Genomic DNA, 26,981 nt, shown 5'->3' on the forward strand with positions numbered 1-26,981 from the left:
TTGTCTTGTAATAATCACCAATTATCAAGCACTTGCATTAAGATTGTATGCATCTGCTTGACTGATAGTAATCATTTTTGACTATTTATATTAATTATATTTTATATTATATTTATGTTGTGTTGCATAATTTAATCAATTTAAATCATTACATGAAAGGCCCAATCATAGTTTGGATGGAAACAAAGCCTTGCACTCATTTGTAAAGTTAATCAAACTTGGGTATAAATCTTATTTGTGTCAGATGATGTGTTTAAAATATCACATTTTCATTCTTGCCTACAAGATACATTTGGTTTTAACCTTTAATATGTTATCTTGCAAAGGATTCTACTTCCATGTCATTCCAAAAATAAATGCAATTAGACGTTTAAGTATACTAACTTTTTTTTTTTTTTAAATTAAACAGCACCACATGTGTTTAATATAATTATTCCTTGTTTCAGAGACACTGTAATGGAATACCTCATTAATTTGACTACAGCACCAGAGTTCAGAATGTGGGAAGTATCTGACCTCCAAGCAAAAGTAAAGGTTGATAAAGCAATTGCCTACCAAAATCCTCAAGTTGGTGAGTTGTACATTACATAGTGTTGGTTTTGTATAATGTAAATATTTAAATGTTTAAATTATTTATTTATTCTCCCCGTCTTTAATAGGTGTCCTTGAAAACCTCCATGCTGCATCTTACCGCAATGCACTTGCTAATTCCTTATACTGTCCTGACTACAGGATTGGAAAAATTACACCTGAAGAGGTAGAAATACACACATTTTTGTTCTGTAGACATAAATCTTTATTATTATCAATAATCTATTTTTTTTTAAGTGCTTATTGTTTTCAAAGTTTTGTTGAAATACACCTATGAATTATGTTTTGTTAAAGAAATGTGTAGAATATTAAACTCTTTTTTTTTTTTTTTTTTTTTTATTATTATATCTAGCTTCAGCAGTTTGTCCAGAACAATTTCACAAGCGCACGCATGGCACTGGTCGGTCTAGGTTTGTATAAATATCAGCTAATCTGAATACTACTTTATCCATAAACTGAAGAAAAAAACACAAATTACAAGTTTTGCGCTATAGAGGGTGCGAAACGAATACAACAAAAGTTGCGTTATTTCACCTCCCATAGCGCTGCCATTACAAGTTTCTAAAAAGCCGCCTTGTGCGTGCGATTTGGTGGCGATGAGCTCCATACCGCACAAAATCCAAGGGCTGCTTTGACGTGCTCATGCACGCTTTCCCCATAGACATCAATGGGGAGAAGTTTTTATTTCTAACACCTGAAGTGCGGAATGGCGATCCCCATAACACAGCCCCATTGATGTCTATGGAGAAAAACCGGTTATGTTTAAACTAGTGATGCACCGAAATGGAAATTCTGAACCGAATCCGGGAAGCACTTGGCCGAAAACCGAAACTGATACCGAAAATGTATTTTTTTCAAATTATTTTCAAATTATTTTTTTGTTGTTCTTTTTTTGCATAATTAGAGCCAATAAAAAAGCCACACTTTTATTGAAAGTAACACTAAAATTGGACAAAAATATCTTAAAACAATAATATGCTACACAATAATTTTACCAAGAGAAAAAAAAAATGCCAAAATGTTTCTGCAACCAAAAGTTTGGTGCATCCCTACTTAAACAATTATAAATATCAATATACTGTATTATTCTTCATTTAGTTCTATGTAACAGAATCATATTTAACAGTTTTTTTTTTTTTTTTTTTTTTTTTTTTTTTTTACCAATTATCCAAATAAAGTATAGTCCTAGAAAACTCATTATATGCAGAACAGTAAGTCAAGTAATAAACTTAAACAGCAGCTCTAGGCTAGCATCAAATTTGAAACATGCTACACAATAATTTTACTGAAAATAACAGGCAAAAAAAATGAAAAACGAAATAACTAAAAATGCAATTTTTGGCCGAAACTTTCTGCGGCCGAAATTTCGGTGCATCCCTAGTTTAAACATAAAATAAACCCCAAGTCTAAACACCCCTAATCTGCTGCCCCCGACATCGCCAACACCTAAATTAAAGTTATTAACCCCTAATTTGCCGCTCCCGTCATCGCCATCACTAATAAGTTGTTAACCCCCTATTCTGCCGCTCCCCGACATCGCCGCCACTAAATAAAGTTATTAACCCCTAACTTAATATTAAAATTACAATATCCCTATCTTAAAATAAAAATTTACCTGTGAAATTAAAAAAAAACTGTTTTTTAAACTAACATTTAACCTTACAACTATTATACTAAAATTAAAATAACTACCCATTAAAAAAACTAAATTACACTTAAAAAAAAAAACTAACACTACTAAAAAAATGTAAATCTAAAATTACAAAAAATAACCTACGAAATTATCCAAAATAAAAACAATTACACCTAATCTAATAGCCCTATAAAAATAAAGAAGCACCCACCAAAATAAAAAAACAGAAAAACTCTAGCCTACAATAAACTACAAATAGCCCTTAAAAGGGCCTTATGTAGGGCATTGCCCTAAAGAAATCTTTTACATGAAAAAAAAATAAAGACCCCACCACCCAACCAACCCCCTAAAATAAAAAAACCTAACTCTAACAAAAACCTAAGCTACCCATTGCCCTGAAAAGGGCATTTGTATGGGCACTGCCCTTAAAAGGGCATTTATAAAATCCCAAACCCTAGTCTAAAAAAAAAAAAAAAACACCCCAAAAAAGTTACAAAATAACCTAACACTAACTCCCGACGAGCCACTTACAGTTTCTGAAGTCCGGACATCCAGGCTGGAACGCAAGCATTTTAGCCTTACCGGACAACCTGTAATACCGGCCCTATGGAAATCCCATGCAAAAACATAATTTTTTTGGAGTGCGGGATTGACGTGGCGTTACAGGCTAAAATTCTTGTAGTATAACTATACCGACACGACTCCTAATGGCTGCATTACGGTTTTTAAGCTGAAATGGCCATTTTTTTTCAGGGTTAAAACCGTTACGCAAAACTTGTAATCTAGGTGAAAGTTATTAGTTATTTAAGCACCTGTTCTTTTCACAAAACAATCTTTATATTGAATGTGTACATTTTGATAATTTCAATTAATAATTGCAAGAATTATTGCATTTTGCTATGGTTTACATTTTGAATTAGTTGTATGTTGTCACCAAAAATTTTAAGTACACAAGTTTATTATTGAATAAAGATTTTTGAATGTTTGTTTTTTTTATTTCAATTTCAGGTGTAAGTCATTCTGTTCTTAAACAAGTTGGGGAACATTTCCTTAATATCAGGAGTGGTGCTGGTTCTGCTGGAGTCAAAGCACAGTATAGGGGAGGTGCAGTATCTTTTTCTAAATCTTAAAAAGCTTTTGAATTCATGCATTAAAAATAACACATGACTTTTTAACTTCCTATAACGATTGCATTACAGGAAGTCCTTTTGAAGTGTATATATTTGCACACGCACAGTATTGTGCAGCTTCTAACTGACCCATACTTGTACCATGTTGGTCCATACAGAGTATTAATGCATATTTTAAATGGATTCCCATTATGCAGTCCTCATAGGTAATTAGAAGTGGTGTTTTTTTAACTTTTTTTTAGCACAAACGAAAAACTTACTATGCCACTTATTAAATTCTGATCATTTAAAATAAAAAACTTTTATTACAGCATCTTTGAATTAAATAACTTCTGCTTCTTTCCTCCTCACAGGTGACATCAGACAGTTGAATGGAGAGAGCCTTGTTCACGCCGCAGTTGTTGCTGAAGGAGCATCTGCTGGGAGCGCTGAAGCAAATGCTTTTAGTGTCCTCCAGTACGTTTTAGGCGCAGGACCTTATATCAAGAGGGGGAGTAACACAAGCAGCAAATTGTCTCAGGGTGTTGGCAAGGCAACTAATCAGCCATTTGATGTAAGTCTAGTATAGGAGTCTATAATTCAAATAGGGTGATCACAAACAATATTAACACAAAATTGTGTTGGTGCAAACAATTAATAAGGATATAGTCCATAGGTGAGCTATTTATCTAGTTGATGAAGGTCTGATTCTTGTAGTAAACCTCCAAAAGAAAAGAATATTGGTAAGGTACAGAAAATGACACTCCTATTTCAAGGGTACTCGCACTTAGGTAGGTGCATTCAGATCCTTTGTGCGTAAGTAAGCAGCCGCTTGTTCCCTTCGGATATTTATGGAGCCGGATTGATCCCCACTCTAAGATCTGGACATATTTTAGAGTGGGGATCTTTTACAGGAATTAATCTGGCTAAGAAAATATCTGAAGGGAGCGAGCGGCTGCTTTCTACTTGAGGATTTGAATGCGCAAGTATCTGAATGCACATCCCTACTCGCACTTCTCAGAGCTATAACTAAGCCCTTAGTGAAAAAGGTAGGCAGGTTTTAAAGCACCACAGCTACCCCAGACAGAAGCAGGAACTCCGGATAAGCGTTAAAAAAAGTATTAAAAAAAGCACATATACACAGACTACTTATCATATGGACATACAGACCATAGCCAACTGTAACCGCTTTGGCTGAACATACACACACTTTATTGTACACAATAAAAGCTACGATAGTGGTAATGCATAAAGTCCAGTCCCACAAATGATAAACTGTCCGTGAAGTCCTATGAAACAATCCAATGTTCATTTCTCTGTATTAGTACAGCTTTTTCAAGGATACGGTTTCAATGCAGAAAGCCTCTATTTAAATGTTAGAATTCTATCCTATTGGTCAAAATCAGTTGCGTGTCCCGCATTGGTCGTCACGTGATGTAAACAGATATGTGGATCCAGCCCCACTGGGTATGAATACTACCATGTATGTATGATGTTTTTATATGAGATTTCATATTGTTGATATCAAACATATATCTACATTGGTTTTATTATATATTTTCCAATACGGATTCAGACACTTACTGGTTTTAGTTCATGGATTTTCTGTTTATTCACAATGAAGCTGGATCCATTTGTTTTCATTTATATCTATATAACGTGACTTTGATGGAGGAGGGATATGTCATGGATATTTATAGGGAGCGAATTATCAAGCTGAGGCGGACACATATGCGCCCCTGTCCGCCGCATCATGCTCGGGCAGAATCTGTCAATCTCCCCGGTCGGACTAGACCGCGGAGATTGAATTTTGCCACTTTAGAGGTGGCGAAAGATTAGAGGAACAGCGGTCTGATGACCGCTGCTTGTTAAATATGGCGTGCAGGTTCTCTTGTGAGAACCTGCTGCCGTAGTGGGTCAAAAGGCTTGCGAAGCCTTTGATAAATCGATTCAATAGTGAATCTGGATCCACATGTCTCTGTTTACATCACGTGACTCAGTGACACATGCAGGACAGGTGACTGATGTGGCCCAATTATATTTAATTCTCACCTTCTGACTTCACGGATAGTTTCATTTGTAGGACTGCACTTTATGCATTACTGCTATCATGGCTATCATTACTCAAAATACAGAGTGTGTTAATGTTCAGCCAAAGCAGTTAGTTTGCTATGGTCTGTATGTCCATATGATTAGTAGTCTGTGTATGTGTTTTTATTATTTATTTATTTTTTACACTTATCCGGAGTTCCTGCTTCTGTCTGTAGTAGCCATGGGGCTTAAAAAACTTGCTTGTATTTTCTCTTAGAGCTTAGGTATAGCGCTGAGTAGTGGGAGTACTTTTGTAATTGGAGCGCCATTTTCTGTACCTCCTATTTTGCTCTCTTCTTTTGGAGGTTTACTACAAGCATCAGACCTTCCTCAACAAGATAACTTGCTCATCTATAGACTATATCCTTATTGATTGTTTGCACTAACACAATTGTGTTTAAATTAGGAGTCTGTTTCATTGGTTAGGTTCATTGTCACTGAATTTTGAGTCATGGTATACTCCTGTAATCTCTACAGCTATGTAATATTTATAACTATTATTTCAAACTAATTTGCTCCATTCCAAACGACTTCCTTGTATTTTCTTCATGGTACTATAAGTAAATGAGGCTTTAAGACGTCGTAAAGGTTTACTCCACCATAGTCCATGGCATTTTGTGTTAAAGGGACGTGAAACACGTTGTGAATGTAATATGAAATGTTTAATTATGCATAGTAAACAACTTTGCAGTACACTTCCATTTATTTATTTTACAATCCTTTTCACTTCTAAGTATTAGAAGTGCACACTGCAGGCTTCCCTAACCTAACTCTGCCATATCCTTCCTCAATAAGCCTCAGCAGTGTTGATCTGATAAGGAACTACAGAGCAAATTTTTTCTAACAAAATGACAGTGGCTAGCTTCCTCTGCTCCAGTATCAAGTCTGAATTGGCTCTTCCATAGAGGGCAAGTGGTGGATTAAGTTTGGCTGTTGAAATAAAAGTGCAGCAAACAAGGGGGCCTATTTACTAAAGGTCTTGCGGACCTGATCCGACAGTGCGGATCAGGTCCGCAAGACCTTGCTGAATGCGGAGAGCAATACGCTCTCCACATTTAACATTGCACCAGCAGCTCACAAGAGCTGCTCGTGCAACGCCGCCCCCTACTGACTCGCAGCCAATGGGACACCAGCAGGGAGCTGTCAATCAACCCGATCGTACTCGATCGGGTTGATTTCCGGCGATTCCTGTCCGCCTGCTCAGAGCAGGCGGACAGGGTTATGGAGCAGCGGTCTTTAGACAGCTGCTTCATAACTTGTGTTTCTGGCGAGTCTGAAGACTCGCCAGAAACACGGGCCCATAAGCTCCGTATGGAGCTTGATAAATGGGCCCCAAGGTGTTAATACATTTAGAAGATAAAACATTCAGCTATTCTATGTATTACCAGACTGTAGAAAAACCTTGAAATGACAGTGTTTTATGTCCCTTTAATTGTGAAGACCTGAAAACAGGCCTGGCCCAAACCAAACTCTTATTGTTTAATACTTCTGCCCTTTTATTCACGGTGACATTTTGTACTTCTAGGTGTCTGCGTTTAATACAAACTACACCGATTCTGGTCTTTTTGGAGTCTACACAATCTCTCAGGCGGCAGCAGCTGGTGATGTAAGCTTATGTTCTCTTCCTATTGGTCAGTGTTTGCACCAACCTTTGTTGGCAAAAAAAAGTGGGATCTTCCTATCTAATTGGTCCCATGCCTATGTTTTTACAGTGGCATTAATTACAGGAGCTCCTCAGCCACTGATATAAGTAAATACCTTTTATTATATTTCTTCCTTGAGTGTCAAATAACAGGTTACCCTAGCAAGTGTTGAGACCTATAGAGATGTGTGACAAAAAGTGCCATTGACACCTGCTTGTCACAGATTACTACAAAGTTATACTGTTATATTCTTTTACATACTAAAGTGAAACTAGTTTGATTATGTAAAATAAAGTGTGTGTTTAACACAACATACATTTTGTGACGTATAACATTAAAGGGACAGTCTAGTATAAATTAAACTTTTATTTTTCAGATAGTACTTTTAATTAACTCATTTTAATTAACTTTTCAATTTACTTTTATCATCAAAATTGCTTTTTTCTCTTGGTATTCTTAGTTTAAACTAAACCTAGGTAGGCTCATATGCTAATTTCTAAGCCTTTGATGGCTGCCTCTTATCACAGGCTTTTTAAATCTCTTTTTAACACAGAGACAGAAAGTACACGTGGGCCATATAGATAACACTGTGTTCAGGCACAGAAAGTTATTTAAGATCTAGCACAATACAATGCTAAATTTAAGACAATAGATAATAAACAGTCACAGTCATGTGATCAGGGGGCTGGAAGAAGGTTCCTAGATACAAGGTAATCACAGAGGTAAAAAGTACATTAATATAACTGTGTTGTTTATGCAAAACTGGGGAATGGGTAATAAAGGGATTATCTTTCTTTTAAACAATAACAATTCTATGGTAGACTGTCCCTTTAATGCAGCGTCACGTGGTCACAATCTGTTACTGAGATTTTACCTTTCGAGCAGCAGAGGGAGGTATTTAACACTCCTAGACATTATTACCCCATTATCTACAACTCCAGCGTTATGTTGATTTTATAATGCAACGGGAGCCCATCCTATAGAACAAATCTCATTGGAAGATGTTTTACTCTCTACATAAACAAGGGTGCAAATACATATCCGATATAGAAGCTGTTATTAGAGGCGAGGGCTGCAAAAGCCATAACTTGTACATTTTAAAGAATTGGGGGAGAGGGGAGCAGCAGGAAATCACAAAAGCAGGCCTACTATAAAGCTCTTAAAATGTAAACGCCGCAACCTTATCGGCAGATTTGCTTGAGATGCACTGTAAAACAATACACAGCGTTTATACCACTCCTCAGCAGTGGCTTAAATGGGATCCGACAACAGACAATATACATAAGAAGTGTTCACACCCTAATCCTCCTGGCACTTTTGTCCAAACATTAACAGATTTTCAAGACCCATTGAATATTGGTTGAGATTAAAATGTAAGAGACCTATTACCGTAATATGGGCAAATGTTCTTGTTTATAGATGGGGGAAGAGGAAAAGTAAAGCTTAATAAAGGGGCACTCCAGTCAAAATTAAACTTTCATGATTCAGATAGAGCAGTAATTTTAAACAACTTTCCAATTTACTTCCATTAACAAAATGTGCACAGTCTTTTTATATTTACACTTTTTGAATCACCAGCTCCTACTGAGCATGTGCAAGAATTCATGCACAATATACGTATATGCATTTGTGATTGGCTGATGGCTGTCACATGATACAGGGGGAGTGGAAATAGACAGAACTTTGAAATTTGTCAGAAATCTACTACTGATTTGATGTTCAGACTAAGTGCTATTGTATCGTCTTTTTATTGTGCGTGTGTTCACTATGCAAATCTACTGTATTAGAGTTAAGAAGTAAGGTGCATACACAATTGAAGATAGAGCAGGTAGTTGTGAAGAGGGAGACAAATTAGGAATTTCTTTACTAAATGGGAAACGTAAATCTTCATTGCCAATCCCGATAGTGTCCCCCCCCCCCCCAGAAGGAAGAACAGCTGAGGCAGGTGGTGATCTGAGATCAATTCTCTTCACCAGTAATACAGAGGCAGCTGTCACTTTAAGAAGTGAGGATTTGTAGAAAGTATGAGCCCTGCTGTAGAGTATAAATTTTCAGGTTAAAAAAAAAAAAGGCTCAATCCCCCCAACTGTTCCTGTTTTATAGCCATGATAGAAACTTTTTGAGTACAATGTCCCTTTAAAGGGACAGTCAACACCAGAATTTTTGTTGTTTTAAAAGATAGATAACCCCTTAATTTACCCATTCCCCAGTTTTGCATAACCAACACAGTTATAATAATAATACACTTTTTACCTCTGTGATTACCTTGTATCTAAGCCTCTGCAAACTGCCCCCTTATTTCAGTTCTTTTGACAGACTTGCAGTTTAGTCAATCAGTGCTCACTCCTCCGTAAATTCATGTGCGTGAGCTCAATGTTATCTTTATGAAACACATGAACTAACTCCCTCTAGTGGTGAAAAACTGTCAAATGCAGAGGCGGCCTTCAAGGTCTAAGAAATTAGCATATGAGCCTACCTAGGTTTAGCTTTCAACTAAGAATACCAAAAGAACAAAGCAAAATTGGGGATAAAAGTAAATTGGAAAGTTGTTTAAAATGACATGCCCTATTTGAGTCATGTAAGTTATGTTTGGACTTGACTGTCCCTTTAAGCATATTAGTATATTGCATCTGTGTGAGCTTTACAATGTGTTTAATGAAAATGCTTTACATGTATGTATTTGTTTTTCTCTTAGGTTATTAATGCTGCTGTAAATCAAGTGAAGGCTGTTGCACAGGGCGGTGTCACTGAAGCTGATCTAGTCCGAGCTAAGTGAGTCTAGTTTTACGCACACGACTGAATATACTAACAACTCATCAGCTAATTCCAACACATTTCTGATGGTGAATAGAGGAATTTAATCAAGTAGCTGTAAAATTGTGCTTTTTAAGGGGACACACAACCCCCAATTTTTCTTTCATTATTCAGATAGAACATACAATTTTATACAAATTCCCAATGTGCTTCTCTTATCAAATTTGCTCTATTCTCTTGGTATCATTTGTTGAAAGTATACCTCAGAAATAGCAACTGAATACATTGGGAGAGCCCATGAGGAGGCGTATATGTGCAGCTAGCTCCCAGTAGTGCATTGCTGCTTCTGAGCCTACCTAGGTACACTCTCAACAAAGCATACCAAGCGAACAAAACAAATTGGATAGAAGGTAAATTGGAAAGTTGTTTAGAATTACGTCTGAATCTTTATAAAGTTTTTATTTGTGTTATAACTCAGATTTTAATGTGGGGGACGTTATTTTGTTTCTAAGAGATGGAGCACAAAAGTGTAACCTTTTGGCTTCAAAATAAGACTGCAGTGTGCTTCAGGCCTGCCTGGTTGGCAATGGGTTTTATTTTACACCTCTCTGTCAGCAGTAAGTAAAAAACTGTCTAGTTTTTGCTCAACTGATCTGACCTACAGTCTCTAGTATGTACCAAACGTAATCAGTGTAAAACTGATATTAGTGTACACTTGGGTAGCACTCACTTTCCTTAGCGGCTTAAAGGGACAGTTCACCCCAAAAATGTCTCCACTTTAAATTATTCACAATGATCCTTTTAACCTGCTAGAGTGTATTAAATTGGTTACAAGTAGCTCCTTTACTCCTATTTCAGCACTTGAAATAGCTGATTTAGCATATGGCATCGCCACCTATACTGAACAAATTAATACTGGAGTATAGGCTATTGAATAGCCTAAGTATACACAGCCAGCAGAAGAGATTACACTCTCAGTGGGATGCAGGATAGTTAAGTAATAAAATTATCATTTCTTCTGTTATGTGTGATCAGTCCACGGGTCATCATTACTTCTGGGATATAACTCCTCCCCAACAGGAAATGCAAGAGGATTCACCCAGCAGAGCTGCATATAGCTCCTCCCCTCTACGTCAGTCCCAGTCATTCTCTTGCACCCAACGACTAGATAGGATGTGTGAGAGGACTATGGTGATTATACTTAGTTTTTATGACTTCAATCAAAAGTTTGTTATTTTAAAATAGCACCGGAGCGTGTTATTACTTCTCTGGCAGAGTTTGAGGAAGAATCTGTCAGAGTTTTTTACTATGATTTTAACCGGAGTAGTTAAGATCATATTGCTGTTCTCGGCCATCTGAGGGAGGTAAAGGCTTCAGATCAGGGGACAGCGGGCAGATGAATCTGCATTGAGGTATGTAGCAGTTTTTATTTTCTGAATGGAATTGATGAGAAAATCCTGCCATACCGTTAAAATGACATGTATGTATACACTTCAGTATTCTGGGGATGGTATTTCACCGGAACTACTCTGTTAAAGGTCACTAATCCTTTTTAATAACTATTTATCATGTTAAACGTTTTTGCTGGAATGTAGAATCGTTTACATTGCTGAGGTACTGTGTGAAAAATATTTGGGCATTATTTTCCACTTGGCAGTTTTTTTGCTTTAATTGTGACAGTTTCGTTTCTCTTCACTGCTGTGTGGGAGAGGGAGGGGCCGTTTTTGGCGCTCTTTGCTACGCATCAAAAAATACCAGTCAGTTACTTTTATATTTCCTGCATGATCCGGTTCATCTCTGATAGATCTCAGGGGTCTTCAAACTTCTTTGAAGGGAGGTAAATTCTCTCAGCAGAGCTGTGAGAATTCTTATAGTGACTGTGAATAAAAACGTTGCTTTGTATTTTTTATGTCAAATTTAATTATTGTTATTTTACTAATGGGAACAAACCTTTGCTAAAAGTTTTGTTGTTTTAAAGTTTGATGCTATAACTGTTTTTCAGTTCATTATTTCAACTGTCATTTAATCGTTAGTACCTCTTTGAGGCACAGTACGTTTTTTTTGCTAAAAAAGATTATAACCAAGTTGTAAGTTTTTTGCTAGTGTGTTAAACATGTCTGACTCAGAGGAAGATATCTGTGTCATTTGTTCCAATGCCAAGGTGGAGCCCAATAGAAATTTATGTACTAACTGTATTGATGCTACTTTAAATAAAAGTCAATCTGTACAATGTGAACAAATTTCACCAAACAGCGAGGGGAGAGTTATGCCGACTAACTCGCCTCACGCGGCAGTACCTGCATCTCCCGCCCGGGAGGTGCGTGATATTTTGGCGCCTAGTACATCTGGGCGGCCATTACAGATAACATTACAAGATATGGCTACTGTTATGACTGAAGTTTTGTCTAAATTACCAGAACTAAGAGGCAAGCGTGATCACTCTGGGGTGAGAACAGAGTGCGCTGACAATGCTAGGGCCATGTCTGATACTGCGTCACAGCTCGCAGAGCATGAGGACGGAGAGCTTCATTCTGTGGGTGACGGTTCTGATCCAAACAGATTGGACTCAGATATTTCAAATTTTAAATTTAAATTGGAGAACCTCCGTGTATTACTAGGGGAGGTCTTAGCAGCTCTCAACGATTGTAACACCGTTGCAATACCAGAGAAACTGTGTAGGTTGGATAAATACTTTGCGGTACCGGCGAGTACTGACGTTTTTCCTATACCTAAGAGACTAACTGAAATTGTTACTAAGGAGTGGGATAGACCCGGTGTGCCGTTCTCACCCCCTCCAATATTTAGAAAGATGTTTCCAATAGACGCCACCACTCGGGACTTATGGCAAACGGTCCCCAAGGTGGAGGGAGCAGTTTCTACTTTAGCTAAGCGTACCACTATCCCGGTGGAGGATAGCTGTGCTTTCTCAGATCCAATGGATAAAAAATTAGAGGGTTACCTTAAGAAAATGTTTGTTCAACAAGGTTTTATATTACAACCCCTTGCATGTATCGCGCCGATTACGGCGGCGGCAGCATTTTGGATTGAGTCGCTTGAAGAGAACCTTAGTTCATCTACGCTAGACGACATTACGGACAGGCTTAGAGTCCTTAAACTAGCTAATTCCTTCATTTCGGAGGCCGTAGTACATTTAACCAAACTTACGGCTAAGAACTCAGGATTCGCCATACAGGCACGTAGGGCGCTGTGGCTAAAATCCTGGTCAGCTGATGTTACTTCTAAGTCCAAATTACTTAATATACCTTTCAAGGGGCAGTCTTTATTTGGGCCCGGTTTGAAAGAGATTATCGCTGACATTACAGGAGGTAAGGGTCACGCCCTACCTCAAGACAAAGCCAAAGCTAAGGCTAGACAGTCTAATTTTCGTCCCTTTCGGAACTTCAAAACAGGAGCAGCATCAACCTCCACTGCACCAAAACAGGAAGGAGCTGTTGCTCGTTACAGGCAAGGCTGGAAGCCTAACCAGTCCTGGAACAAGAGCAAGCAGGCCAGGAAACCGGCTGCTGCCCCAAAGACAGCATGAACCGAGAGCCCCCGATCCGGGACCGGATCTAGTGGGGGGCAGACTCTCTCTCTTCGCCCAGGCCTGGGCAAGAGATGTTCAGGATCCCTGGGCACTAGAGATCATATCTCAGGGATACCTTCTAGACTTCAAATTATCTCCCCCAAGGGGGAGATTTCATCTGTCAAGGTTGTCAACAAACCAGATAAAGAAAGAAGCGTTTCTACGCTGCGTACAAGATCTGTTAATAATGGGAGTGATCCATCCGGTTCCGCGGTCGGAACAAGGACAAGGGTTCTACTCAAACCTGTTTGTGGTTCCCAAAAAAGAGGGAACTTTCAGGCCAATCTTAGATTTAAAGATTCTAAACAAATTCTTAAGAGTTCCATCGTTCAAAATGGAAACTATTCGGACAATCTTACCCATGATCCAAGAGGGTCAGTACATGACCACAGTGGATTTAAAGGATGCTTACCTTCACATACCGATCCACAAAGATCATCACCGGTATCTAAGGTTTGCCTTCTTAGACAGGCACTACCAGTTTGTAGCTCTTCCATTCGGATTGGCTACGGCTCCAAGAATCTTCACAAAGGTTCTGGGTGCCCTTCTGGCGGTACTAAGACCGCGAGGGATTTCGGTAGCTCCATACCTAGACGACATTCTAATACAAGCTTCAAGCTTTCAAACTGCCAAGTCTCATACAGAGTTAGTTCTGGCATTTCTAAGGTCGCATGGATGGAAAGTGAACGAAAAGAAGAGTTCTCTTTTTCCTCTCACAAGAGTTCCATTCTTGGGGACTCTTATAGATTCTGTAGAAATGAAGATTTACCTGACAGAGGACAGGTTAACAAAGCTTCAAAATGCATGCCGTGTCCTTCATTCCATTCAACACCCGTCAGTAGCTCAATGCATGGAGGTGATCGGCTTAATGGTAGCGGCAATGGACATAGTACCTTTTGCACGCCTACACCTCAGACCTCTGCAATTATGCATGCTAAGTCAGTGGAATGGGGATTACTCAGATTTGTCCCCTACTCTGAATCTGAATCAAGAGACCAGAAATTCTCTTCTATGGTGGCTTCATCGGCCACACCTGTCCAGGGGGATGCCATTCAGCAGGCCAGACTGGACAATTGTAACAACAGACGCCAGCCTTCTAGGTTGGGGCGCTGTCTGGAATTCTCTGAAGGCTCAGGGACTATGGAATCAGGAGGAGAGTCTCCTTCCAATAAACATTCTGGAATTGAGGGCAGTTCTCAATGCCCTTCTAGCTTGGCCCCAATTAACAACTCGGGGGTTCATCAGGTTTCAGTCGGACAACATCACGACTGTAGCTTACATCAACCATCAGGGAGGGACAAGAAGCTCCCTAGCAATGGTGGAAGTATCAAAGATAATTCGCTGGGCAGAGTCTCACTCTTGCCACCTGTCAGCAATCCACATCCCGGGAGTGGAGAACTGGGAGGCGGATTTCTTGAGTCGCCAGACTTTTCATCCGGGGGAGTGGGAACTTCATCCGGAGGTCTTTGCCCAAATACTTCGACGTTGGGGCAAACCAGAGATAGATCTCATGGCGTCTCGCCAGAACGCCAAACTTCCTCGCTACGGGTCCAGATCCAGGGATCCGGGAGCGGTTCTGATAGATGCTTTGACAGCACCTTGGAACTTCGGGATGGCTTATGTGTTTCCACCCTTTCCGCTGCTTCCTCGATTGATTGCCAAAATCAAGCAGGAGAGAGCATCAGTGATTCTAATAGCGCCTGCATGGCCACGCAGGACTTGGTATGCAGATCTAGTGGACATGTCATCCTGTCCGCCTTGGTCTCTACCTCTAAGACAGGACCTTCTGATACAGGGTCCATTCAAACATCAAAATCTCACTTCTCTGAAGCTGACTGCTTGGAAATTGAACGTTTGATTTTATCAAAACGTGGTTTTTCTGAGTCGGTTATTGATACCCTGATACAGGCTAGGAAGCCTGTTACCAGAAAGATTTACCATAAAATATGGCGTAAATACCTATACTGGTGCGAATCCAAACATTACTCCTGGAGTAAGGTTAGGATCTCTAGGATATTGTCTTTTCTACAAGAAGGGTTAGAAAAGGGTTTATCAGCTAGTTCATTAAAGGGACAGATTTCAGCTCTGTCCATCTTGTTACACAGGCGTCTGTCAGAAAATCCAGACGTCCAGGCTTTTTGTCAGGCTTTGGCTAGGATCAAGCCTGTGTTTAAAGCTGTTGCTCCGCCATGGAGTTTAAACTTAGTTCTTAACGTTTTACAGGGTGTTCCATTTGAACCCCTTCATTCCATTGATATAAAATTGTTATCTTGGAAAGTTCTGTTTTTAATGGCTATTTCCTCGGCTCGAAGAGTCTCTGAGTTATCAGCCTTACATTGTGATTCTCCTTATCTGATTTTTCACTCAGACAAGGTAGTTCTGCGTACTAAACCTGGGTTCTTACCTAAGGTGGTCACTAACAGGAATATCAATCAAGAGATTGTTGTTCCATCCTTGTGTCCAAATCCTTCTTCAAAGAAGGAACGTCTTCTACACAATCTGGATGTAGTTCGTGCCCTCAAGTTCTACTTGCAGGCAACTAAAGATTTTCGCCAAACTTCTTCCCTGTTTGTCGTTTATTCTGGACAGAGGAGAGGTCAAAAAGTTTCTGCTACCTCTCTCTCTTTTTGGCTTCGTAGCATAATACGTTTAGCCTATGAGACTGCTGGTCAGCAGCCTCCTGAAAGAATTACAGCTCACTCCACTAGAGCTGTGGCTTCCACTTGGGCCTTTAAGAATGAGGCCTCTGTTGAACAGATTTGCAAGGCTGCAACTTGGTCTTCGCTTCATACTTTTTCCAAATTTTACAAATTTGACACTTTTGCTTCTTCGGAGGCTATTTTTGGGAGAAAGGTTCTTCAGGCAGTGGTTCCTTCTATATAATGAGCCTGCCTATCCCTCCCGTCATCCGTGTACTTTTGCTTTGGTATTGGTATCCCAGAAGTAATGATGACCCGTGGACTGATCACACATAACAGAAGAAAACATAATTTATGCTTACCTGATAAATTCCTTTCTTCTGTTGTGTGATCAGTCCACGGCCCGCCCTGTTTTAAGGCAGGTAAATATCTTTTAAATTATACTCCAGTCACCACTTCACCCTTGGTTTCTCCTTTCTCGTTGATTCTTGGTCGAATGACTGGGACTGACGTAGAGGGGAGGAGCTATATGCAGCTCTGCTGGGTGAATCCTCTTGCATTTCCTGTTGGGGAGGAGTTATATCCCAGAAGTAATGATGACCCGTGGACTGATCACACAACAGAAGAAAGGAATTTATCAGGTAAGCATAAATTATGTTTTTCCATTGTTCTCTCTATGTATTGAGCTTTGGTGTTCCAGACAAATAAAAGATAAGGAAGCAAGTCTGTGTACACAAAGTAATAATATAATGAGATCTGATATCACCTTTAAGTTCAACCAATTGTAATAGGCTGTGGTTTCAAAGCACAAAATCAGCTACTTCATATACTCAAATAAGCATGAAAATGCAATTTATCAAATATTTTATACTCTGCAGTTGGTATAACAAGTCATTTAAAATACATTAATGGAAAAACAATTTTACAGTATACTGTCCCTTTAAGTATATAAAGCAAAGAAATATAGTGGAAGAGCAAACTAGAAAACATAATAAAATTTAACCATTATTAGGATACTTTTAAAATCAAATACACACACACACGTCTGGTAACAAATATACGTCAGTGGCCTTAAGTAAAAGTCAGGGAGAGTGCTTCTGTACGTAAGGGATCTAGGCCTAGGATGTAGCTATTAATCCATAGTCTAATACCCTATAAATAAAAATACTGAACTTGTGGTTTCGCCAGCAAAATTGCAGATGCTAATAGTACTGCTTAACATAAGAGACTTATAAAATTCGGAATCAATACTAGTAACAGTGCTGCAGTTCCCTTAACTGCAGTAAGTATAAGTCACGGTATTATAATAAAGATTATTGTAGTTCGGCTGCTCTTATTTAGCTAGTCTATTATATCGGAATAGTATCACATAAGAGATTATGCAGAGAATTGCTGCTTGCAAAGATTCTATACCGATTAATAAGTGGCAACGTTAAACACTCTGTTCAAAGCTCCCTGACTCGGTGATTAAGATGGTATTATTTATGTATAGGCTCAAGGCAGTGTAGTGAGTACTAAAGGTAAACGCGCATACATCCGCAGCGTGTCCTGAAATAACTAAGTCTATAGATACTGGCCTATTCCACTATGATTATCAGACTATCATTTACTGTTTAAAAATTTAATTCCGCCCTGTCCCCTGGCATGTTTCGCCAGAACCTGGCTTTTTCAAAGGGTCTAGTATGTATACACACACACACACACACGCGTTATTAAATTTCCCATAGTACTATAAAAAAATTATTTGTGAACTTGATTTGCATAATTTTTTTTGTTTGTTTTAAGAAATCAGCTGAAATCAAACTATTTGATATCGGTGGAAAATTCATGTGACCTTTTGAATGACATTGGAACTCAGGCTTTGATATCTGGATACTACACATCTCCAGCGGATGCCCTCCAGCAGATAGACTCTGTATCCAGTGCTGATGTTGTGAACGTAAGTCTGAAATCTGTATTTTTTTTTTATGAATGCATTTATACTGTACAATGTGGTGTTTTGTTTTTTTGTGTGCGCACTCACACTGTTTATAAAAGCAGTGCCGAAAACTAGCTATAAAAAGGGCGGTAAACTCCTTTGAGATTTTTACATAAAAGGTTCTGTACTGGTTGGAAAGAGTCCCAGGCTGTTTAGTGAAAGCAAATCAGGTGGTAAAGTAGTAAGCGGCTGTGCATGCTGCTAAGGGAAGTGCAAAGAGTAAAACCTACTCATTTTGTTAGCACACATTCATAAAGGATCAGTAAAGTCAAAATAAACATTTAAAGTGACTGGATAGAACATGACATTGTAAACCACTTTCCAAATTTACTTCTGTCATCAATGTTTAGTTCTCTTGGTATCCTTTGTTAAAGAGTTATCCTAGGTTACCTTAGGAGAGTGCATGAGTCTATAGCCATCTAGCAGCAGTGTTTGCTATATTGTATAACACTAACAAATGTTGCAAACACTGCTGCTATATACGGTTACACGTGCTCGCTCCTGTCAGCCTACCTATGTAAATGCTTTAACAAAGGATAACACGAGAACAAAGCATGTGATCATAAAAGTAAATTGGAAAGTTGTTTAGAATTGCATGCTCTATCGGGTCTCCCTAACAGGGCACATTTTTAGGATATCTACACTGGAGCACAGGTGAAATCAGCCGATTAGTACACATGGTTATTTTACCTGCTCTCATCCTAGGTAATCCTGAAAATCTGGCCTGTTGGAGGCCTGAGGACAGATTTGAAAACCAGTGCTCTATATGAATCATGAATGTTTAATTTTGACTTTACTGTCCCTTCAAGCATTCTTATATTTAAGAAGAATCCAGGGTTAGACCCATTAAAAACGCTTGATTTTCCATTCCAGTACAGTTCAACAAAAATAAGTCTGCTTAAACTAGGGTCTTACATTAAAGGGACACTAAACCATGAGAAAAACTAATCTTCAATTGCAAGATTAATACATTTCACCTATACCTGTATTTGTAATTGGCATTGCGTTAACAATTACTACAGTTTATTATATTTATAACATTAAAAATAAATTGTTTTCCGTACCCACTATTCTGCTAGTCTTTAGCATCCTTAAATCATTAACGACAACCTTGGTTATGAAAATGGCAGACAAATGTAGCTTTGCGCATGCACGATATTCAGCGTGAGTGAGCGGATCACAATACGCATGTGAGCGGTGACAGAATCGTCGGTTAATGATATTCGCAATAGGATTGGCTATTGAGTTTGGTAGTGATCTGCCCATAATAGAGGGTTGTATTTACTGACGTCATCATGGAAATAAATTATAATTTTATAGTATTCTGAACGATCGTTTTCCTGTAAAAGTAGGTAAGTTATGCAATAAAAAGATTGCTGATTAGAAATTGGTGGTCATGTTGTGCCGAAAATAGTAAAGTTTTGGAATCCTTTAAGTTATTTTGTTTATTAGTCAAAGCCAGCGTGTACAGAGAAGTCAGACGGGAACGCCTGATGCGTTTTGCGTATGCGCTTCACCAGAGGTGCCAGTAGTCTGATGTACAGGAAGCAATCATTGCGTACCACGCAGCAGGGTTGTGTAAACTAAAGCATACTTAATTGTGCAGTTTCAACTTCAGTCTCACTGGGAGGAATGGGAAAAGTGCAGTTTCCAGAGGACAATTCTAGGAATCTGAGGCAATATAAATGAAGATATACATTTTATTTATGATTTCTATCCATAAAATTGTTTTCTTTTTAAACACACGATGAGTCCACGGATCATCATCCTTACTTGTGGGAGATGTTCACCTCCTGGTCAGCAGGAGGAGGCAAAGAGCACCACAGCAAAGCTGCTATATATAGCTCCCCCCTTCCCTCCCACTCCAGTCATTCTCTTTGCCTACGTTAGTGATAGGAAGAGGTAAAGTGAGTTGTTAGTTTTAGATTCTTCAATCAAGAGTTTATTATTTTAAAGTAGTTCCAGAGAGTGCTGCTTTGTTCTGGGGTGTAGCCGTACTTCATATCAGTCTCTACAGTAGGGCATTGGTGGCTTTAGAGCAATGGGAACTTGTGGGACATAATTCTCACTGCGCCTCCCATATTCTGATGCTGCCCTAACTAAGAAAGCCTGAGAGATTCTAATTCTCTTCATTCTCAGGTCCATGGGAGGGATAGGACCTCTTAAACCTGGAATCTGCCTTGCTGCCAGGCAGAAAATGAGGTAAGTGCTGACTTTTTTTCTGGGGGATTTGGAAAATCTCAGAAATAAAGGAGGGTACTTCATTTATTTTCTACATAAGCCTCATTATTACTTTCTTAGTTTCCCCTTAGACATAGGGGACATTTGGGCAGTTTTGCAACAGGCACTGGGGCTTCAGGAGTCTCAAGCATAAAGAAGACTTTATTTATTCATACACGAGCCTTATGTTTTTCGCCTAGTCTCCCTTTAGGCAAGTGTTGTAGACCGTGCTGTGGCTTAATGGTAATGGAGTCTTAGAGATAAAGGGGGCTCTTTATTTCTTTGTACATGGGACACATTGTCTCCTTAATGTCATGACAATGTTTATTGACAGCAATGTTGACATGCTAATTTGCTTGTTTCTGCACTCAGAAATAAGAAATTACTTTTAAAATTTAGAGACAGTAACGTTTTTTTTCTATTAATTTTTATTAAAAGAATTTCAAATGTTTATTTGTTTAATTCATCCTTTGTGATGGGATGGAACAAGAGCACACAAAAAATAGTTGCTTTTTAAATTTAAAGAGACAGTAACGTTTTTTTATGTGTTAATTTCTCTTATAAGATGTATAGTCCACGGATTCATCCATACTTATGGGATATTCTCCTTCCCTACAGGAAGTGGCAGAGAGAGCACCCACAGCAGAGCTGTCCATATAGCTCCTCCCTTAGCTCCACCCCCCAGTCATTCTCTCTCTGCCTGCTTAACTGCTAGGGAGGGCAAAGGGAGTGTGGTGACAAAAATGTTAGTTTTTATTTTCTCAAGCAAAAGTTTGTCTATTCTTTTACACAAACGTCTGGCAGATGTCCCAGACGTTCAAGCGTTTAGTCAGGCCTTGGTACAAGCCTGTATTTAAACCTGTTGCTCCACCAGGGAGCCTAAATTTGGTTCTTAATGTTCTTCAAGGGGTTCCGTTTGAACCTATGCATTCCATAGATATTAAGCTTCTATCTTGGAAAGTTTTGTTAGTAGCTATCTCTTCGGCTCGAAGAGTTTCTGAGTTATCTGCTTTACAGTGTGACTCACCTTACCTAGTTTTCCATGCAGATAAGGTGGTTTTGCGTACCAAACCTGGGTTTCTTCCTAAGGTTGTTTCTAATAGGAATATCAATCAGGAGATTGTTGTTCCTTCTCTGTGTCCTAATCCTTCATCAAAGAAGGAACATCTGTTGCACAATCTTGATGTGGTTCGTGCTTTTAAAGTTCTACTTACAAGCAACTAAAGATTTCCGTCTTCATTGTTTATTATGGTAAACGGAGAGGTCAAAAGGCTACGGCTACCTCTTTCCTTTTGGCTGAAAAGCTTCATCCGTTTGGCTTATGAGACTGCTGGCCAGCAGCCTCCTGAAAGAATTACTGCTCATTCTACTAGAGCAGTGGCTTCCACATGGGCTTTTTAAAATGAGGCTTCTGTTGAACAGATTTGTAAGGCGGCGACTTGGTCTTCAATTCATACTTTTTCCAAATTTTACAAATTTGATACTTTTGCTTCTTCGGAGGCTATTTTTGGGGATAAAGGTTCTACAAGCAGTTGTGCCTTCCGTTTAAGGTACCTTTTTATTGTCCCTTCTTTCATCCGTGTCCTAAAGCTTTGGTATTGGTATCCCATAAGTATGGATGAATCCGTGGACTCGATACATCTTACAAGAGAAAACAGAATTTATGGTTACCTGATAAATTTCTTTCTCTTGTGATGTATCGAGTCCACGGCTCGCCCTGTCTATTTAAGACAGGTAGTATATTTTTCTTTAAAAAACTTCAGTCACCACTGCACCCTATAGTTTCTCCTTTTTCTTCCTAGCCTTCGGTCGAATGACTGGGGGGTGGAGCTAAGGGAGGAGCTATATGGACAGCTCTGCTGTGAATGCTCTCTCTGCCACTTCCTGTAGGGAAGGAGAATATCACATAAGTATGGATGAATCCGTGGACTCGATACATCACAAGAGAGAAATTTATCAGGTAAGCATAAATTCTGTTTTTTATTAAAAGATTTCTCTCTTTTTTTGTTGACAATGGTCAATCTATGTCACAATTTTCTCCTATAGTGTCTCACAAAATGTTTATGGCCCTCATGCAGTGCCCTGCGCTTCCTCTCACATTCCACCTGGAGTTACTCTGCATTATGTTTTTACCACGTGGTAGACAACATTTCTAGAGATCTTATTTCAATCATTTAGGTGATTGTTTCAGTAGTGGCTATTACGAATGGTGTAATCTATTCTAGTGCGTCCAGTAAGTTATAAGGAATGGAAGAAACTGCATTCCCTATATTTAATGATGTTTCCTATAGCCGACTCAGGATGGAGTAGTCTCCAGCTTAGCTTACAGAACTACTATACCCTTAGAGGAGAGTTGGGAGGGATGTACACCAGGGTTTCCAAGGCAACCAGCTGTGTACTTTGCTACCGTCGCTAGTGCGACGACATATTGTTTTAATGCGTTGTTTGATGTTACTAAGTCAGGAACTCCCCTGGATAAACCCCAGGATAGGATATAAGCTTTCAGATTGGCGAATTCCTTTCTTTCCTTCAAGTTATCAAACTGGAAGAATAGATTTCAGGTTTCTCGGTTCCAGCTCACAGAGCCTTATGGTTGGAACCTTGTTCTACGGATGTATGCTCTAACTCTAAGCGTTTAGCGGTTTCTTACAAGGGAAAGACCTTGTTGGAACCTGGCTTGGCGGAAATAATATCCTTTAAAATTAAAAAAAAGAGAATTCTGTTGTATCAAAGACAGCATGACGGACATGCCCCAGACCTGGGATCGGTTCTTGTAGGGGGCAGACTTTCAGTCTTCACTCAGGCTTGGGTTTGAGATGTTCAGAATCCCTGGGCAATAGAAAATAGTGACCCAGGGATTCAAATTAGAGTTCAAGAGTTTTCCTCCCAGAGGCAGGTTTCTGTTTTCTAGATGATCTGCAGATCAGGCAAAAGGGTTGTTCCAGTTCCAATATAGGTACTGAGTCTGGGTTTTTGTATAACAATCGGTTTGTGGTTCCCAAAGAAGAGGGAACCTTCAGACCACTTTTTGGATCTCAAGAGTCTAAACAGATTTTCTTAGTGTAACGTCCTTCAAGATGGCAACTATTCGTTCCATTCTTCCCTTGATCCAAGAGGGTCAATTTATAACAAGTGGATTTACAGGATGCGTACCTGCATGTGCCATTCACAAGTTGGACAAACTCTTTCAGTTCGTGGCCCTTCTTTTCGGTCTTGTCACAGCTTTGTTTTCACGAAGGCTCTGAGAGCACTGTTGATGGTGCTTCGGTTACAGGGCATTGCAGTGGCGTCCTATCTGGACGGCATTTTGGTCCAGGCGCCATCCTTATAGCTAGCAAGTTTTCACTTGGAAATAGTTCCTTAGTCCCATGACTAGGGTAACTTTCTTGGGACCATAATTGATTCCATATCAATGACTATTTTTCTGACGGAATGTCAGGAAAACAGAGATTATCGATACTTGTTTAGTCATTCAGTCCACTCCTTGGCCTTCAGTGGCTCAGTGCATGGAGGTAATCAGGCTTATGGTGACGGCAATGGACATCACCCCGTTTTGCTCGGTTCCATCTCAGATCTCTGCAGTTTAGCTTGCTCGGGCAATGGACTGGAGATTATACAGAGTTGTCTCCTTGAATACTACTGGAGCAGGAGACAAGGGATTTTCTTCAGTGGTGGGTGTTTCTGGATCATCTCTCCCAGGGAAGCTTTCGCAGACCATCTTGGGTGTTTGTATTAACAGACGCCAGCCTTCTAGGGCGGGGAGTAGTCTGGGGCTCCCTAAGGGCTCAGGGGGTGTGGACTTAGCCAGAGTCTTTTCGTCCTATAAACATTCCGGAGCCGAGTGCGATTTACCATGTTCTTCTGGCCTGACCTCAGTTAGCCTCGGTCCAGTTTATAAGTTTCCAGTCGATAAGTGACATCAGTGGCTTGCATCAATCATCAGGGAGGAACGAGGAGTTCCTTAGCGATGATAGAGGTATCCAAACTAATTCAGTGGGCTGAGGCCCATTCTGCTGTCTGTTGCGAGCTATATCCCAGGGGTGGAACATTTGGGCGGATCTCCTGAGCAGGCAGTCCTTTCATCCATGGGAGGGGAAACTCAATCCGTAAGTGTTCTCCAGTTTTTTCCTCAGTTTGATTTTCTTCTCGGGCCATTGCTCGTATCAAGCAGGAGAGGGCTTTGGTGATGCTCATAACACCGACTTTGCCTTGTGGGACTTGGTATGCAGCTCTGGTGGACATGTCATCTCTGCCACCTTGGAGACTTCTGTTGAGGAGGGACCTTCTAATCAAGGGTCCCTCCTTCACACAAATCTGGTATATTTGAAACTGACTGCTTGGAGATTGAACACTTATTATCCAAGCAGGGTTTTTCTGACTCTGTCTATGTGACCATGATTCAGACTCGAAAGCCTGTTATTAGTCAAACTTATCATAGGATATAGTGTAACTATCTCTATTGGTGTGAATCCATGGACTACTCATGGATTAGATAGGATTCTTAGAATTTTGTCTTTTTTCCAAGGTTTATCGTCAAGTTCCCTAACGGGTAAAAACTGTCTTCTCTGTTTTGTTACTCAAACGTCTGGTAGATTTCCCAGATATGCAATTTTTTTGTCAGGCCTTGGTCAGGTTCAGGCCTGTGTTCATAACAGTTACTCCTCCATGGTGTCTGAATTTAGTTTTCAGAGTTCTTCAAGGACTCAGTTTGAGTTTATTTTTCCTTTAGATATTGAGTTGTTATCTTTGAAAATTTCTTGTTGGTATTTCGTGTGCTCAAAGTGTCGGAGCTCTCTGCATTTTCAGTTTGAGTCTCCCTATCTTATTTCCATCAGATAAGGTAGTTTTTCGTTCTAACTTAGGATTTCTTCCTAAGGTTTTTTCTGTCTGGAACATTCATCAGGAGATTGTTGTTCCTTCCTTGTGTCCTAATCTTTTTTTCTAAGAAGGAAAGATTTTTGCGCACTATGGACGTGCTCCGTATTTTAAAGTTTTTACCTACAGGCGACTGATGACTTTAGTCAGTCTTCTCCTTTGTGGCTTTCTTTTTGTCTGAAGAGTATTATACGTTTTGCATATGAGACTGCTGGATAGCAACCTCCTGAGAGAGTTATGACGCCTTTCACGAGGGCTGTTGCTTCCTCTTGAGTGTTCAATAATGTAGCTTCTGTGGAACAGTTTGGTAAGGCTGCAACTTGTTCCTCTCTTCACACTTTTTTTCTCGGTTTTACAAATTTTGATACTTTTGCCTCGGCTGAGGCTGCTTTTGGGAGAAAGGTTCTTCAAGCAGTGGTGCCTTCCGTTCTTTTAAGACAAGTTGTTAATTTTTTTGTAAACTTCAGACACCTCTGCACCTTGGCTTTTCCTTTCTCTTCCTAACTTCGGTCGAATGACTGGAGTGGGAGGGAAAGGATGAACCATATATAGCATCTTTGCTGTGGTGTTCTTTGCCTCCTCCTGCTGACCAGGAGGTGAATATCCCACAAGTAAGGATGATCGGTGGACTCATCGTGTCTAAAAAGAAACAAATTTATCCGGTAAGCATAAATTTTCATTTTATTTAATTTGTGAAGAATTTGAAAGGTATATAGAAGTTATGCTATAAAAAAATGGCTTATTAAACGTATGTTTTAAATTTTAATCAGGATTTTCGTATATTATTATTTCTTCATTATTCGTTTTTTTTTGTTCACTTTTATTTTTGCAGGCTGCCAAAAAGTTTGTGTCTGGAAAGAAATCTATGGCTGCATCTGGAAATCTGGAGAACACACCATATGTTGATGAATTGTGAAACAAATATTTAAAATACTACATATGCTCAGAGAAGACCCTTGAGAAAGTCCTACATTGTTTGTGGATAATATCAAAATTATCTGTGTTTCAGTCCATTTTTCAGAAATATGAACATAGCTTGTCTCCTATCTTTAAGGAAATGGAAGGCCTAATATAAATAAAATATAAATATTTCTATACACAATGCAGATTTAGTATTTCTTTCCTCCTTGTGTTTTTACTGACTCTTACATGTTCCTTTCCACAGTGTACTTCAGTGTTTCTCAGCGTTTTTGTAGCAAGTACCCCTACAGGCTTACATCTTTTCCCCAAGTATCCTCAACTGCAAAATGTAAATATTATTATTAGCTTAACCCCTTCCTGCTGTTAGGATGTTCCATGCTGGGCTTTAGCGCCGTTATGGCGGCTAGGACATTCCATGCGGTCCTAACTGGGATTGCGGGCTGGAGGACGTGTCTAGCATCATAGGCACTCCCCGATCCCATTATTAAAATCACACAATCACATGATTTCAATTTTTTATTTTATTTGTGTTTTGCATGGGAACAGGGTGGAGGAGGTCCCATTGCGGTTCTCCAGTTAGAGCTGGAATAGGCTGGTAGAAGTTATCAAAGAAAAAAACTAAAATTCTGGCTCTCCTATTAAAACATAAGTTCCTTTATTAAATCCTTAAAATGTACATGAAGAACAGCAATAAATAAAGCAGAGCGTAGCTCCAGCCGGGGGCCTACGCATTTCGCTGGGTAGTCATAGCTTGTATAACCATACATTCCTGCATTGTTTAAACAAATAGCTGTCTTGTAATTGGTTAAAACAACAAATGGAATACACCCTATGTTTCTCTACAATTCTCTGTGAGCAGCACAAAGGTTTGACATATGTGTTTGTATGAAAACCAAAAAGTCTTAGTCGCCTCATTTTTACCACTTAACATAATAGTTAAA

At 39.3% G+C, this 26,981-nt stretch overlaps 1 protein-coding gene across 1 annotated transcript in view; it reads left to right on the top strand.

The window, feature by feature from the left end:
- LOC128642259 (cytochrome b-c1 complex subunit 2, mitochondrial) overlaps positions 1–26,221 on the top strand; it is a 41,450-nt gene extending 15,229 nt beyond the window's left edge. The window contains exons 6-14 of the mRNA XM_053694964.1: positions 447–571; positions 660–757; positions 944–1,001; positions 3,233–3,328; positions 3,708–3,907; positions 6,950–7,030; positions 9,763–9,839; positions 17,832–17,985; positions 25,952–26,221. Coding sequence (XP_053550939.1) covers positions 447–571; positions 660–757; positions 944–1,001; positions 3,233–3,328; positions 3,708–3,907; positions 6,950–7,030; positions 9,763–9,839; positions 17,832–17,985; positions 25,952–26,035 — 973 coding nt within the window. The 3' untranslated portion in view covers positions 26,036–26,221. The remainder of the gene's footprint in view (positions 1–446; positions 572–659; positions 758–943; positions 1,002–3,232; positions 3,329–3,707; positions 3,908–6,949; positions 7,031–9,762; positions 9,840–17,831; positions 17,986–25,951) is intronic.
- The last annotated feature ends 760 nt before the right edge of the window (positions 26,222–26,981 follow it).

The sequence above is a fragment of the Bombina bombina genome, chromosome 11 (genome assembly GCF_027579735.1).
Source record: "Bombina bombina isolate aBomBom1 chromosome 11, aBomBom1.pri, whole genome shotgun sequence".
NCBI lineage: Eukaryota > Metazoa > Chordata > Amphibia > Anura > Bombinatoridae > Bombina > Bombina bombina.